This window comes from Somniosus microcephalus, chromosome 2 (assembly GCF_052327205.1).
Source record: "Somniosus microcephalus isolate GS21.2 chromosome 2, FLI_Smic_1.0, whole genome shotgun sequence".
In the NCBI taxonomy this organism is placed as follows: Eukaryota; Metazoa; Chordata; class Chondrichthyes; order Squaliformes; family Somniosidae; genus Somniosus; species Somniosus microcephalus.
In genome coordinates this window covers 233,255,169-233,271,000 of record NC_140988.1, presented here as the reverse complement: position 1 = coordinate 233,271,000, position 15,832 = coordinate 233,255,169, and the positions used below count along the sequence as shown (strand labels likewise).

Genomic DNA, 15,832 nt, shown 5'->3' with positions numbered 1-15,832 from the left:
AACGGAAGCGGGGCGCTTCTCGAGGTGCCCCGCATCCCTCTTGGGGCACTGAAACTGAATATCGCAGTGCAACGTGCTGCAGCGCCACACACTGTGGCACAGCATGATGTGGTACTGCAGACCTTCCTCCCCTTCTTAAAGGGGAGGGGCCTGCACCAGCGCGATCAGAGATCGCGAGTGCCGGCAAAAGAGCCCGGCACTGAGGAGAGGTGCCTGGCTCTTGGGACACAGCCGGCACTGCCCGGGGGGGGGGCTCAGGAGGCCGGGGACGGCGGCGCAAGGAGGTGCTGGCAGGCAGCCAGCAGAAAAAATGGCCGCCCCGCACCTCCCCTTTAATTAGTGCCACTACCGCCGCAGGTCATCCCCCCTGAACCGGTCACAGATTGCGACCGGCGTTACAGCGGGGGGCGTGACCCAATATCACGATCGGGGCGGTAGCGGGGCGCTGCGCACACTGATGATGTCATCGGTGGCGGCGCAGCGCTACAGGCTAACGCTGCCATTAGCACCCCGCTAAATATCGCGGGAGGCATGGCCAGTGGCGCTAAAGCCACTAATGCCCTCTTTGGGCGCTAACTGGTGGCGCAGCCCACTGAATTTCTAGGCCTATGTCTCTTCTCTAGGTGTGTTAAGTGACGTAATAAAACTCACTACGCACTTGGTTTGAGCATAAAGCAAGGCTTTAATCAACTTGTCTCAGAACATGGAGGTCTAGTTATACTTCACTAGTTCCTTGTCTTACAAAATGTCCCTGGCAAGCTGGGGCCGATGCCCGAGTATTTATGCTCCTTGGACGGCGCCACCAGCTGGCCGTCCAGCATTATTTCATGAGTAGTTTCTTGATGAATGATGAGATTTATAACACTAAGCTTATCATAAAAAAACGATGTAACTGCAGGTGTGTTTTACTTGGTATCATCTTTATGAAGGCAGATGTTTGTTACTTTTCTGTGCTCCTTTACGAGGTGTAAATTAGAACACCTTGTATCGGGCAACTATTGTCTTGTTCCCAAAGATTCAGACTTCCAGGAGCCTTTAACCTTCTGTTTCAATAAGGTTATTGATTCAGTGTCAACAACTTATCTTATCTTAATAGCCAGAATGTATCACAGCTTTTTCATCATTAGGTTTCTAGATTTCCAGACCCAGTTTGTCATGTTTTAATAAGGCCAGAATTCTTTCATAGAATGATGTATTTTTCTGAATAGGTTATATTGCTTATTCCTTCACACCCCCCTCTTGACCGAAAAATGAACTGGAGGATCAAGACAGAGTTTGATCAATGTTACTAATAAGGTTACAATAGCACGTTAATTTCACGAGATTCACAAGAGCCTAATCAAGTGCTACATGAAAAATCCTTTTAAGTCATCCCAGGACAATGTTTTGCCTTATTTTAAATTGAACACAAATTAAAAGGATGACAGGTACATTGTCATGCAATTAGCGAAACAACATGTACTTAGAATGTCCAATTGGCATATGTACATTCCGTAGAGGTCAGTTATTCATACGAGTCAAGGAAACGTCATTTGGAACTAGCTGAAGCTTGACACGCTGTTCCATTGATCCAGCGTGAGGACAGATTCTTGTTTTTGTAAAGGCCTTGCCAGGAGCTCAATTTATTCCTTCTCCATCTGCAGTGTTTTCCTCCTACATTGAAGTAACTCGTTGATCTTTCCTTGTTTCGGTTATGGCTTTTTGCAAATCCAATTCCTGAGGCATTGCCAAGCATTGTGTGGAGGAGTCGGTGACACCATCTGGCTGACCGTCGTCAGTCGTTCGATCGCATCCGTTTCCTGTGTCATGCTCCAAGCTGGGTCTTGAAAGACAGTGTATGACTGCACCTTGTATTGTTCCTCCATTTTGGTATCCCACAGGGCATCTTTTGAGATTGTCTATGGAGACAGTTTTAAGAATACGCTTGCCATTCGACTGATTAATATGTATTTTAGCTGTTCTTTCATTAATAACAGAATGTATTTGAACAGGTTTTTTCCACATCAGTCTTAAACCAGGTTTTTGCTTGAACTTCTTTTCCTGTACCCATTCTCCTGCTAGTGGTTGCCATGCTTTGTTCGTCAACTTTTTCTGCCAATTTGCCTCCCTTATCCTCTGATCAATTTGATGAATCTCCTCTGTTACTTCTTTTTTTAAATCTAACTGTCGCTGTCAGGTCAAGGAATCAGAGAGTGTAGAGGCAATAAAAGAACCATGGGTAAGCAGTGTATGCATCTCAACCCCATACATCAGCTAATATGGAATTTTAGGGGACACTGTCCCTGATGCAGATGCGGGCACATTATTAAGTGATAGCTGCACTTCCGGAATGATGGCGGTCCACTTATTTCCCCTGATTCTCAACAGTTTGACCAATAGCTTTCCTTACTTCCTGGTTTTTACGTTCCACCGGCCCCGCTGATTGCGGATGATGTGGCGTGCTGTGCTCTAACCCAATCCCCCTTTGTTCGCAGTAGTCTTTGAAGACCTTGGAGACAAAGGCTCCACCTTGATCGGAGTGTAAGATTTTGGGTGCACCAGCTACAGTAATTATGTCAGTAATAGCATTGTTGAGTGCATTTTCCGAAACAGTTTTTGTGGGGACAAGCCAGCAGAAGGAAGTGCATCCATCTGCACAAACGAGAACATATCTGTATCCCAAAGACGGGGGAAGTGGTCCAATAAAGTCAATAAAGAATTTTCCCATTGGCTCATCAGTTTTCACAGGAGCCAATGGTGGTGGCTTAATTAGTGATGACTTATTGGTCAAATAGCATGGCTCACAATTTGCCACGTATGTTTTACAGGCTTTAAGCATGCCTGGCCACCAATATAAGGGAGTCAATTTGCAGAATGTTGTTCTGGCACCACAATGTGCTTGACCTATGCCCTCGTGAGCTTCTTTTACAAGCTGTTCTCGTTTGTGTCTCGGGGGTACTTCTCGGTTTCCCTTGGGCAACTTAACTAGCACAATACCCGTAGGGGGTTCCGAGTAAAAGTGCTTTGGTGGATATCCTGGTGGATTCTCTTTTGTTGGGTCTAATAGCTGAATCAGTTCCTCATCCTGATTAGCTGCCCGTTCTGCCGTAGTGATAACACTAATATTGGCAGGCCCCTCTCGAGGGGGTGTCATGCAGACCAAACGTTTTGCTTGTTCATCTGCAAGACTGTTTCCTTTTGAGTGTACTGTCCCAGTGGTATGCCCGTTTATATGAATCACCTGACAATTCTGTTTCTCCATTATCGAATGGAGAATGTCTTCCCACAATGACTTATGTTTTATGGGTTTACCCTTATGATTGGTAAAGTTTGTTTGTTCCCAGAAAACTAGATCTTGGTTATACCCTCTTTTATAGTCAGCACTATTCATACAGATTAATGTGAGTTTAATAGGGTCTGCCTTTTCTAAAGCATACCGTAATGCTGAGTCTTCAGCATATTGCGCTGTCTTATGGCCAAGGGGTATGGACAGTAATTCTTCTGGATAAAAAAAATAGGAATCTCGAAAAGTCCCTACTACTATCATCATTCCAGCTGAGGATTGTTGGGATGTCACTTTTTTAATCGTCATTGAAGATCCATCAAAAATTATTACTTGGTCTTGTGGAGGCATAGGGATAGGATTATTTCCCCTAATAAAGCAATCATTTGAATTTCCTAATAAAAAGACTTGGCCAATTCCGACAGGGTTTGCCATTTTGTCAGTTAGGGTTTAATATGAACTTTATAAGAAATTTCTAGACCTCAATGGTATATTGAGGGAGTTCTGATTTAAGTCCTACAAGGCCTGATCAGGGACTTGTCATCTCTAGAGACTTAAATCTGGGTCTTAGTACCACTGTCAGTAAAACACTCCTTCTATACTTAACAATCTACAAGATGGATATAGATATAAATATAAGTATAGGGTTCTGTATCAATTTGTTAACACACACGTTGGGCGCCAGCTGAAAGGATTATTACTAGTCCTAGCCCCTTTAGGGCTACCCCGGATCAGGCGTATTCCCCAGACGTTCACTTTCAACTAAAGTTTGAGGTAGCCAAATCCTAAAGATGCTTAATTGGGTCTAAAGGTCCGGAGTATCTCTTCCTAAAGGAAAGGAACAACCTTTAATATGTTACCGTCCTCCAGGTAGCACTTTTAATAAGTTTAGCTAGATTGGAACATTCCAGATATTATGCTGGTCCGGAAAACTCCCCCAGAATTCTGCAACTCCTCAACAAAGAGTGTACAGAGATTGAGTTTGTGAGTTTGATACAGAAGTGTTGTGTGAGACAATTCTAAAAATATATAGATTTATTAAAGAACCGACATATAATTTACAGTTGGTGAGTCAATCGCAACATTAACAGTTCCAAAACGAAAAAGCTTTACAATTCTATTAGCAGGGAACCTACTCTCAAATCTTAACTTTGCTACAGTTTCACAGTTCTTAGTTTATTCAGGATATCCACCAAAATCAAATACAGTACCTTGATCCCCGAGGTACAAAGAGTTGTAGACTTACAGAGCTAGCTCTAAAGCCAAGAATCGCTCTGCCTCTTTAATCGAATCTATTATCCCATTTGAGAGTTCAATTTTTATACCCTTTCCCATTGGTATTGCCTTTAAGGTTTTCTGCTGCTGTAAGCTAATTATCTCTAGTCATTTTTCTGCTGACCCTTGCAGTCCTTACGGTCACCTCAGCTGGTAGTACTACAGAACTATGTCTCTTCTCTAGGTGTGCTAAGCTTATCATAAAAAAGGTTGTAACTGCAGGTGTGTTTTACTTGGTATCATCTTTACGAAGGCAGATGTTTGTTACTTTTATGTGCTCCTTTACGAGGTGTAAATTAGAACACCTTGTATTGGGTAACTATTGTCTTGTTCCCAAAGATTCAGACTTCCAGGAGCCTTTTACCTTCTGTTTCAATAAGGTTATTGATTCAGTGTCAACAACTTATCTTATCTCAATAGCCAGAATGCTATCACAGCTTTTTCCTCATTAGGTTTCTAGATTTCCAGACCCAGTTTGTCCTGTTTTAATAAGGCCAGAATTCTGTCATAGAATGGTGTATTTTTCTGAATAGGTTATTCCTTCACATGAGGTGCGTGTACATTTATCTAATAGCGACCATAATATGATTGAGTTCAATGTTATGTTTGAAAGGGAGAAATGCGAAACAGCTACTAAGATTTCAGATTTAGGTAAAGCTGACTTCAACAGGATGAGACAGGGACTGCCCACAGTAAACTGGGCAAAAATGTTAATGGGTCAAATGACATAAGACCAGTGGCAGGTGTTTGAGGTACTAAATGGTCTACTCCTGTTCCTATCTTCTAATGTATCCCACAACACCTCATCATGGGTTGATGAAAACTTTAGATGTAAATTTTAAGTTTAAATGGAAACCAAGGCTTAGAGATTACTATTTGCAATATTAGTATACAAATGCTTATTTCATTCTCATAATCCTCTGCTATTTTAAATGGAGGCATAGACATGTGAATATAAATGGCTGAAACACATCTATTATTTCACAGAGGAATGACATAAGAATGTGTTAAACATGTGTATACTAATCTCAGAAGTTGTAATTTCCAGATTTAAATTGACGTGTAGATTTTGCTGATTTTGGTAATGTGGCTATGGGCCATAGTTTTCATAGTGCTGTATTTCAGAAAGATGAGTGGTATAAAGTATATGTTATCAAATATTTAGGGAGTAGCCATACTGCAGATACTGATCTGAGAATAGAACCTGTATATAGTGCAATGCAGGGTGGTAGACCTTAGTTACACTACCAGCTTGTTACTCTATACTCAGGAGCAACAGAGCCAAATCCCAAATAAATGTTTGTGTTATTATTAATGTTATAATCGTCAAACCTCTGCTAGTATTAAGAAATTGAAAAACAAAATTTAAACATGACTTCCCACTGGACTGCATTAGTAAACACAAGTGATTTGAAAGTACCTCCTGGAGGAGCTCACACACCTCTTGCCCTAATGGAGTTTCCATCAGCTCACTGAACTGACTCATTATGCAATTGGTTTTGCCCTAGACCACATCTAAAACTGCTTTGCATTCATTCAAAACAACTCTAACTGACCTTCATTTACGGGTAGAAGACATAAATGAGGAAATTACGTTTAAGTGCTGAACATCTTGGGTGTCAGCCATGGCTCAGTTGGTAGCACTCTTAACTCTGAGTCAGAAGGTTGTGGGTTCAAGTTCCCACTCCAGAGACTTGAGCACAAAAATCTAGGCTGACACTCCAGTGCAGTACTGAGGGATTGCTGCACTGGCGGCGGTGCCATCTTTCGGATAAGACATTAAACTGAGGCCCTGTCTCTCAGATGTACATAAAAGATCCCATGGCACTATTTCGAAGAGGAGCAGGGCAGTTATCCCTGGTGTCTTGGCCAATACTTATCCCTCAATCAACATGACAAAGACAGATGATCTGTTCTGATGAAAGGTCATTGACCTAAAACGTTGACTCTGTTTCTCTCTCCACAGATGCTGCCTGACCTGCAGAGTATTTCCAGCATTTTCTGCTTTTATTACAGATTATCTGGTCATTATCACATTACTGTTTGTGGGAGCTTGCTGTGCACAATTGGTTGCTGCATTTCCTACATTACAAAAGTGGCTGCAAAGAGCTTTGGGACATCCTGAGGTCATGAAAGGCGCTATATAAATGAAAGTATTTCTTTCTTTTCCCCACATTAGTTCCCCAATGCTTTTCTGTGGGTTCTGTCAATTTCTCCTCTCCTTGGATCATGTTGCAATTTGGGAAGAGCCTGTTGCGATGCCTCTTGTGCTCTTAGTAGTAGCTACCGAGGTCTTTCTGTGATTTGTCTGCAAGTTTGCTTTCACAGCAAGGTCTCTCTGTGGCAACAGAATTATGTAAATCAACATCTTTACGTGTGTACTCTGTATACATAAAACACAGTCGCGAGTGCATAATAATCCTAACACAAAATGATACTTGAATATTATTAACATTGCCAGACAAATTATAATGCTCTGAACTTGTACCCAACTCATGACTAATCAAACTCATATATGCCACATAAAACACATTCACAAACAGGCATATGTTGGGTATCAAACAATATAGTTACAAAGAACCCATAAGGTGCTCTACTATGTTTTTGCATTAGCACAGGCACAGACAAACTTTTGCATGTTTTCATAATCTCTCATCTCTTATTCAAACACACTTTCTGAAATTACACCAACGCAAATCTATTTTTAAAAAGCTGTTTTCAATATCATGACTGAAATTCACAAAAGAAGAGTTTCGATGGCTATACTCCTACAAATCTAAACAGTGTCAGCTGTGGCTCAGTGGGCAGCACCCTCGCCTCTGAGTCAGAAGGTTGTGGGTTCATAGTCCCACTCCAGGGACATGAACACAAAAGAAATCTAGGCTGACACTCCAGTGCAGTGCTGAGGGAGTGCTGAATGGTCAGAGGTGTGTCTTTTGGATGAGACGTTAAACCGAGGCCCTGTCTGCTCTCTCAGGTGGACGTAAATGATCCCATGGCACTATTTCAAAGAAAAGCAGGGGAGTTCTCCCTGGTGTCCTGGCCAATATTTATCCCTCAATCAATATCACTAAAACAGATTATCTGCTCATTATCACATTGCTGTTTGTGGGAGCTTGCTGTGCGCAAATTGGCTGCCGCGTTTCCAACATTACAACAGTGACTACACTCCAAAAAGTACTTTGTTGGCTGTAAAGCGCTTTGGGACGTCCGGTGGTCGTGAAAGGCGCTATATAAATGCAAGTCTTTTTTTTAAACTGGAGTCACAGCTGACCCATAAGATCGCGATAGTGGCATAATGTTTGCATCATTCACCCAACACTCAGTCTCAGCAAAACCTTCAATGCAACACAAATTAGCAAATCTCGTGGATACAGTTGGGCTTTCCAATAAATGCTTTCGTTAATCAAATTCATTTTAGAAATGTATTACCACTGCCTGTTCCGAGACACATTTGAAGTGCAGCCAGAGGTGGTGCGAGGGGCGCACAATGCAAAGAATCCGCGGTCGCGCTGTTCTCAGGGCGGCGACAGTCCCCACAGCGACTGTTGGGCAGAATGAATGTACACCCAGTGAAGGCCGTTTAAAGGTTATCAAAGGGTGTGGTAAATATGACGGCATTGTGCAATCCGGCCATGCCTCGTCATCTTTCTGGAATGTAATTTATGTCTGTTTAAAGCCAAATCTGATAAGAACAGGTTAATCAGCAAGACTAATAAGTCCAAATAGGATCCTCCCCCACCCCCTGATTTTTAGGACGATGGTGCCGCTAAGTGGCTACATATACACTTTCCTGTCATTTATTAATATCTTCCACAAAATCAGATAAATGTGCAATTTATATGTTCAAAATAAAAGGGTCCCACAGAAAGACCCGTGCGTTTCGCTGAAGTTATCGCCACAGATGACCCCACACGGCATTATTCAGTGATTGTCAGAGGTTACAGTTCCACTGTAACCGTGAGCCTTTTTCGTTGCATTTTAAATGTTCTAACAAATAATATTATTGCGGAAACAATACAGCACTGAAATCACTCGGATTGCCTCCAATTATATTCCCGCGCACCGTTTTCTTTTATATGCGCTAACGGTCCCAAACTTTACCCCACCATTTCTGTAATCCTCTGAATTAATATTTTGGTTTAACGCAATGGTAATATAATCTTTTGTTCTGCCGATTAAAAAAATTATTGTTTTGTTCTGGATACTCGTCAAAATACATTTTTTTGTGCGAAAGCCTTTAGAAATTGGTCAAAGTGGAAAAGTAATTGCACATTAGCGTGATCATGTCCTTTCCGCCCTCAAAAGTAATTTACCGCGGAGTTCTCAGAACCATGTGACTATGAAACGTATTATATAAAACTCTTTATCTGCCATTTGTTAACTCATGAACCGAAATGTACTTAGGTTGCCCGGTGCATGCACCAGGCGTTAAAGTTAGAGGGGAAAAAACCTTCAATTCTTACAAAAGAAGTATAAATCACATTGAGCAGCTCCATTGGCTGGGCGGCCCCCCTTAGGACGCCAGGTCCGGCTTCCTTCAAATACAAATAAGCAGACACAAAAAGTAACTTTAAAAAAAAAAATTAGCTATATTACCAATATGAGGCACACGCTAATAGAACAAAGATGACATTCTTCAACATGCTTGACACTTTAAAAAAAAGTTCGTCAAAGGAATGACAAAGAGCAGGAGCACACTGTCTGCTGGCCGGGCGCTTGCCGCGTAATTCCGTCTCCAAAAAGACACTGATCCGCCACGTGTCCAACCATCTCCAACATCACCACCTCCAACCAAAGGCCTTTCTAAAGCTCCTGCATAAGTGATTCGAGATGTTTTATGCTTATTAAAAGCTCCTGATCCTTCACAAGTGTTCTTTTTTCATCAACATTGTTCAGGTGGCCGCAGTTCCAAACAGTAGTTGTCGGTGCGCAAAATAAAACTTTTGCGCGCATTCATCTCTGATTTTCCCCTACTTTCCCGGCGGGGTACCAGCTGCTAGCTCGTGAAAAGACGGCTTATTAATTGTTCTTTGTCATGCAGAATTGCTTGATTTCTAAAGAAACTCACAAAAGAGCCATTTGGAGGATTCGAGTATTTTTCCTTGCGAATATTCTGTCATTTGCATATATCACCTCGTCTACCAGACACAGGTACTAAGTTCTGGCTCTATTGTGTGTCCCGTGGTCTTATTAACCAAAGGGCCTGATTTATTACAAGCTGCCTTTTCAATCCTACACAAGTTTGAGAAACTTTTAAAATCCGAATATTGTTTAACAAAAAAACGTCAAAAGCGGGCGGTGAGATGGATAGACGCGGTGCGTTTTGCGCTTTGTGCTGGGAACTGAACGGTGTGCTGGTCAGATTATAAGAGACGCTGCTTGCTCAAGCTGCTCTTAAGTAATTTCATTATTGTTATTTCCACCTCTTAGTTGCTTGGAGAAATAAAATTCAAAGGCGTCAATGGCCTGCTTTGCGGGATTAGTATCAATTTTGTTTCTTCCTGACGCAGTTTCTATTAGACAAAAAGAGAAAAGAAAAACGGTGGCACTAACAATGGAAAGTGCAGCCAATAAAGCGAACACGTTTGTCAGGTGTATCACACAAACTTTTATAAAACTTACCACAATCGATATTGCAAGCCACGGAAGGAGAGAAAAGGTAGAAATAATTGGTATTAATTATTTGCCGCCTTGGCTGCTAGGCGCTGGTTGATTGACGCTAATCAGCGCTGAATTTCTCCTCTGTGCCTTGTTTTGACAGTTTTCCTCATTCTCTGGGGTTTACATTTGCTGCCTACAAAGACCAGTATAGTCCCAGCAGCTGGTCTGAAATCTTAAAACCGTGGCCCGCAACCCAGCAAAGGGGGTCTGCTTTTTTTGGTTATACTTACTTGTTGGTGGGGTGGCTTTGATCTCTCCACCTGCGAGACAGGGTCTAATTTAATTAATGAAAAATTAAACTAATAGTTATTCTGTGTCTTTCTGCAATGATAGATTGTCAACAGCGAGTTAAATGGGACCCATTTATTCCCACCCTAAATGCGAGTCTGAATGCGCCTGGGCTTCAACTTCACCTGCCTCCCCAGTCAATTAGGAATGTATCGAAAATTCTGCCAGAAACGAGTTAAATTAACCGTTCGCTAATTTTCTTGTGTCCCTACCACATAATCCTTCTTTTACACGGCGGTTAACTTGCCCCTAGAAATTACCACATGTTGTAAGGTTCAAATAGTGCTTAATGAAACAGTGACTAAATCGTTCACTAAGCCGACATTGGAGCCCTTCAGCTCCGCGTTCAAAGGCTCTGGGTTTGCATCCGTCGGGGGTCCCACTCAATGCAATGCAAGTCTTTGGCAGCAGAATACCTGTCAAAGCGTTCCCTTGGCGAACGGAGTCTTTTTTTCTGCTTTTGCAGAGGTTCCAAGAGAGAGAAAAATATATAAACCTTTTAGTGCATTGAAACTGAAAATAAACGGCGCCTTTTGGATAAAGTTGTCAACGTTACTAATGTTCGTTACACCAAACGTGTGACGACTGCGTAATGTAGACTCGGTTTAACTTTATGTAAAAACATAAACTTAATAACGCTGAAAGATCAAAGCTGTGAACTTTGTGACTTTCATATCCAGTGGCTGGGCTCATCGGAACTTGCACTTTAAAGAAATACCCAAGCTGCTAGGTTACATTGCAAAATACTAACAATCAAAACTGCTCGGTCAATGCGTCGCCTTTTGTAAAAGAAAGTTCCAAAATGACGTTTCACAAATCTATCAAATCTGGCGTGATATTATAACATTACCGTCGTTTTCTAAACGAGCTCTGCTCGAAAGACTCGTTTATTTTGAAGAAAGAGGGGTGTGCTGGAAAGAATTCACGTAGACAATGAAAAGTGCCAATTTTAGGTGCCCATTATTTCCAACATAACAGTAACTCTCATTGTTTCCATTGTACGTGAATATTTAGTACATTTATGGAGAGAATGACTCAAAATAATTACTTTTACTTTTTTGCAATGAACATCACCCATTTCACTGAAAAGACACATGCTAATTGTGCACCCAACTGCATTTGGTTTAAAGTCAATTAAAAGGACGTGAAAGTCATATATCTTTGACCGATATTGTATAGATAGGGCTAATAAGGCATCATAAAAGCACCTCGGGCCATGTCTAACAGTGACACTGGTTTACGAGTTGCTGAATCACTCCTCTGGGTTCCTCAATGCTTTCCTATCCATCATTGTCGCCTCCATAGAAAAGACACACAATGCGCCCTTCGCCACAGCTAGCCCAGCCGGGCTCCCCACGCTCAGTCCCGGGCATTGCCAACTTCGGCCTTTCAACAGATGGAAATTGTCAATAGTTCATTAATCTGTGGCTATTTTCCCTCTACTACCCAATGAATAAAGTTCCAATTTATCTTCTCTTATTGCCCTGACAATTCTGCCGAGTGCCCGAAGGACTGCCTGTTGTTTGGGCGCTGGCAGAATTCAAGAAATTGATAGCCTATTCTCAGTTGAAATTTACAATCGAAATTCAAACGGGAGTCTGACACAGCCGAGCCTGGTCCTAAAAACGACAAAATTCCAAGTGCATTGTATAGCAGCCGTTTCGATATCCGTTTAAAGATAGTTATCTTGAACTATCAGCCAAGATTCTATATACTTAAATGCCACAGTCTCGTACACATGCTGTCTTTCCTACGAATACAGTGGACCTTATGTAAGTTTGGGTTGTTTTAAAGCAGCAGCATCCTATTCCCGCGTACTTAAATGAGCTTTTTGAAATCGGCACAAAATAAAGGTCCAGCATGCTTCTGATTTATTTGTAAATATCGCTTTTCACTGTAATCAAGATTTGAAAAAAATATCCTTTCTTGAAATTGTGATGTATTCTGTTTCTTGATAGTCTTGCTTCCAGATCAGCTAATGTTTCCGGGAAACCATTGATTCCCTTTTGAATGTATGAAATCTATACAAACTGACAAGTCACTTATTAAAATGATGGTCTTTTAGTAAGTAGAACAAAATACATTCATTGGGATTTGCAGCTAACCTCCAGTAAATATTGTCATCCCACTTATGAAAACAAGCAGACATTTCCTGGGTCATTAGAACCCTCCCCCAATATCTTAGCTCATTTTCCTTGGAAGCATTGCTCCATTTCTGTCTTACGACAGCTCGTGTGGAGCTCGTGGTGCGTGTGCCACCTATTTAAAACACCCAGAAGGAATAAAATGTTTGGAAATGTTTGTTGTCACAGGTGTGAAGTTACAAGTGATGATCGAGGTCAGCGGGCTTCTCGACATTCAGGCGAGCTGGAGGCATTCCATCAATCACTTATTATGGCCAGCAATAAATCAGATAATTTTTTTTGGGGGGGAGGATGGGTCAAAGCAACAAATCTATTTGTTTTACGTGTCGGTTAAAGAAAATAATATCGCTGTCTCCGCTATATCCACCAACATATTTGAGCTTACAAATAGCATGTGCTATCTGATAGACATCTGCAGGGCATATGCCGTTTTGCACTCGAGTACTTTCTTCCGTGGGATGATTTCTATCTATTATCTAACCACTTTTGGAATTATGTAATGAAGGATCACAATTTATACACACTCTCTCACCCACTCTCACTCAAATAATGAAATGCGAATAATCAATCAGTTCTTTATAATTACTTTAATTTTATATGCTGATATCTTAACTTTTAAAACAGGGACCACGTTATTTTCCAGTTGGAAGCATGTGACCCCGGCACACACACACACACACACACACACTTCCTTTCTCTGTGTATCACTGAGCATAGATTATTTTACTTAATCAAGTGCTTTTCTTGATCTGTTAACATTCGTGTTTTGTTTACAGTAGTTTTGTTAAATGGGCCAGTTTCCTCGACGCACTGCGGCGTTCTATTAAGTTGTATTTCCGGACATCATTGCTTCCGTGATTATTGAAATGCAGAATAAATGGACTAAGAGATAAATTATGAAAAATGTCTCAGTACTTCTGAGAAGTTTTCTTCTTCTTTCTATGAATCTTTATCTATGCCAAGTCACATCTGTAGCTAAAAAAATATTTCTCCAAAGGTCCCAAAATTTTATTTTAAATAAATATAAATATAAATGTCATATAAAACTATTCACAACAAGTGAACTTTAACCTTGACATTTTACAGCAATGTACCAACCAGCTAGCTATTTACATTCAACCTGCAATTGTTTTAATGGTCCGATGCATTTACATAGGTGTCTACTTTTTTTTACAGAAGTCAACACAGTTTGAAAATACATTATTTATATAGAACACTCGAGAACTTTAAAAAGACAGTGCACGAACACCTGTTGGGAGAAAAAAAAAACCTGAACAATTTATACAAAATTATGTTAGCCTCAAACGGCAGCCTCTACTTCTATATTTTAACCAAAGTATTTGCATTTATTGAAAACAGTGATGATAATGGAATTGCTGCGTGTTCCATCCGAGCACAATTCTACAATGAATCCATTCATACCAGGAGGGTGAGCAGGCAAAGACAACCGACTGCAGTCACATACTACACCAAGGAAGGGGCTTTCTTTTAAATGTTAAGCAAATAAGTGCGTCGAAGGGATATAGAATTGAAAATGTCTGTAAACGTTTAAACGTTGCAGTTCTGTCCATGGTGACTATGCGGGTGACATATCTTTGTCTTCTTTGCCAGATGATATTGGAGAAAGGGACTCCTCGTCCTCGGAGCGCAGGCAGTGCCCTTGGCTGCTACATTTGCAGGCGTTGTGCGCATTCCGCGGGGTCCCCTTGCCTTCCTTTTTGTGTTTGACGCGCCGATTCTGGAACCAGATCTTCACCTGCTTCTCGGATAGGTTCAGGTAGGTTGCAATTTCAATCCTGCGCAGCCTGGACAGGTACATGTTGGAGGCGAACTCCCTCTCGAGCTCCAAGAGTTGTGTACTGGTGAAGGCCGTTCTCATCCGTTTACCGTTCTGTAAGTGACTGTTATTTTCAGGACCTGTGAGCACGCAATGATACTACAACATTAAAAAAATATGGAAAAGCAGATTTCAAACAGATAGCACCCTCCCGCCAACAGTATAATATAACCTCTCTCCCACCCCCTGAAAATACATATAAATTATAGACATCAGTTATGAAACTGGTTGTTTATAAATAACTGCTGTGTCTGGAATTAAAGTGTTCTGTATTGATCCAATTTTTATTAAACTCGCACCTAAGTTTTCACCTTAGTTGTATCGTTCGGATAGATAGTTTAATTATATAAACCCTAAAGCGCGGGATCGTTTGCTAACCGCTCACCTCTTTCTAACAAGTGTTCTAAAGGTGCTGCCTACTGTCCACTGTGAGAGTAGAAACCCCTCTTCAAAACAATATCACGTCTTCCAAATATTAAGTGTGGTTATACTATAATGATCGTTACATTTGCAATTAAAATAGCAAAGAGCGTTTGGCAGTAAACCATGATTTCTCTCTCAACGCACATATCTGGCTAAACTCGCAACCTGTCCTCAGGTAGCTAACACTTTTAAGTTAGATTCTGCTTTAAACAGATGTACATACCCACGGTAAGACAGTGGTATCTCCGAGGGTCTGTTACGCTGTAAGTGGGTGTGCAAACAGGTGGATGCCCGAGCCCGGGATTAGACTGCTGGTTGATTCGTTGACAGTACTGGGGATCTCCGTTTGGGAACTGGCTTTTCAACAGTGGGATCCCACTCCGGGATGAGTGGATATGGGACGTGACACAGAGGGGACAGACACAGAAAGTGCCCGTCTTTCTGGACGGACAGGCGGGACCAGAAACCGACATCATAGTTGGAGAATGGACGCTAATGGGAATCAGAAAGTCTTGGCCGTGATCGTTCAAGACAGGAGTAGGTCTCACTGAAGAGTCTTTGATGATCAAGGAATCAACGTAAAACGATCGAGACATTTTGTGTATTCTTCTTGGTTCTGTCTGGCTTTGCTGGATGCTGGGTTCAGTATACACTGCGGCAGGGAGAGAGTCAGAAGGTGCTTATGTTTGGAGGCTAAACAAAAGGATCTCTGGCGATGGTTGGTCTGAACGTCACCCACGTGTGCGCCCCACTCCAAGGCTTTTTTATGTTGCCAGTGAACTATTAACACGTGATTATAAAGAGAGCCGGAGATCAACATTTCCCCATTTGTCAGGCAACCCCTTGAGACACACTATCAAAGTCTGACAAAACAAGAAACAAAAAACTTTTTAAGTGAGTGTTTTGTAATTTTGCTCAGTGCGTAAAAGGAAAGCTCCA

The 15,832-nt window shown here is 41.5% G+C and overlaps 1 protein-coding gene across 1 annotated transcript; it reads right to left on the bottom strand.

The window, feature by feature from the left end:
- Positions 1-13,639: 13,639 nt before the first annotated feature.
- gsx2 (GS homeobox 2) lies at positions 13,640-15,527 on the bottom strand. The gene is made up of 2 exons (XM_086004261.1): positions 15,117-15,527; positions 13,640-14,550 (listed from the first exon to the last, which is right to left on the bottom strand). The coding sequence occupies exons 1-2, from the start codon at positions 15,487-15,489 to the stop codon at positions 14,210-14,212; spliced, it is 714 nt and encodes a 237-aa protein (XP_085860387.1). The 5' UTR covers positions 15,490-15,527; the 3' UTR covers positions 13,640-14,209.
- Positions 15,528-15,832: the final 305 nt, after the last annotated feature.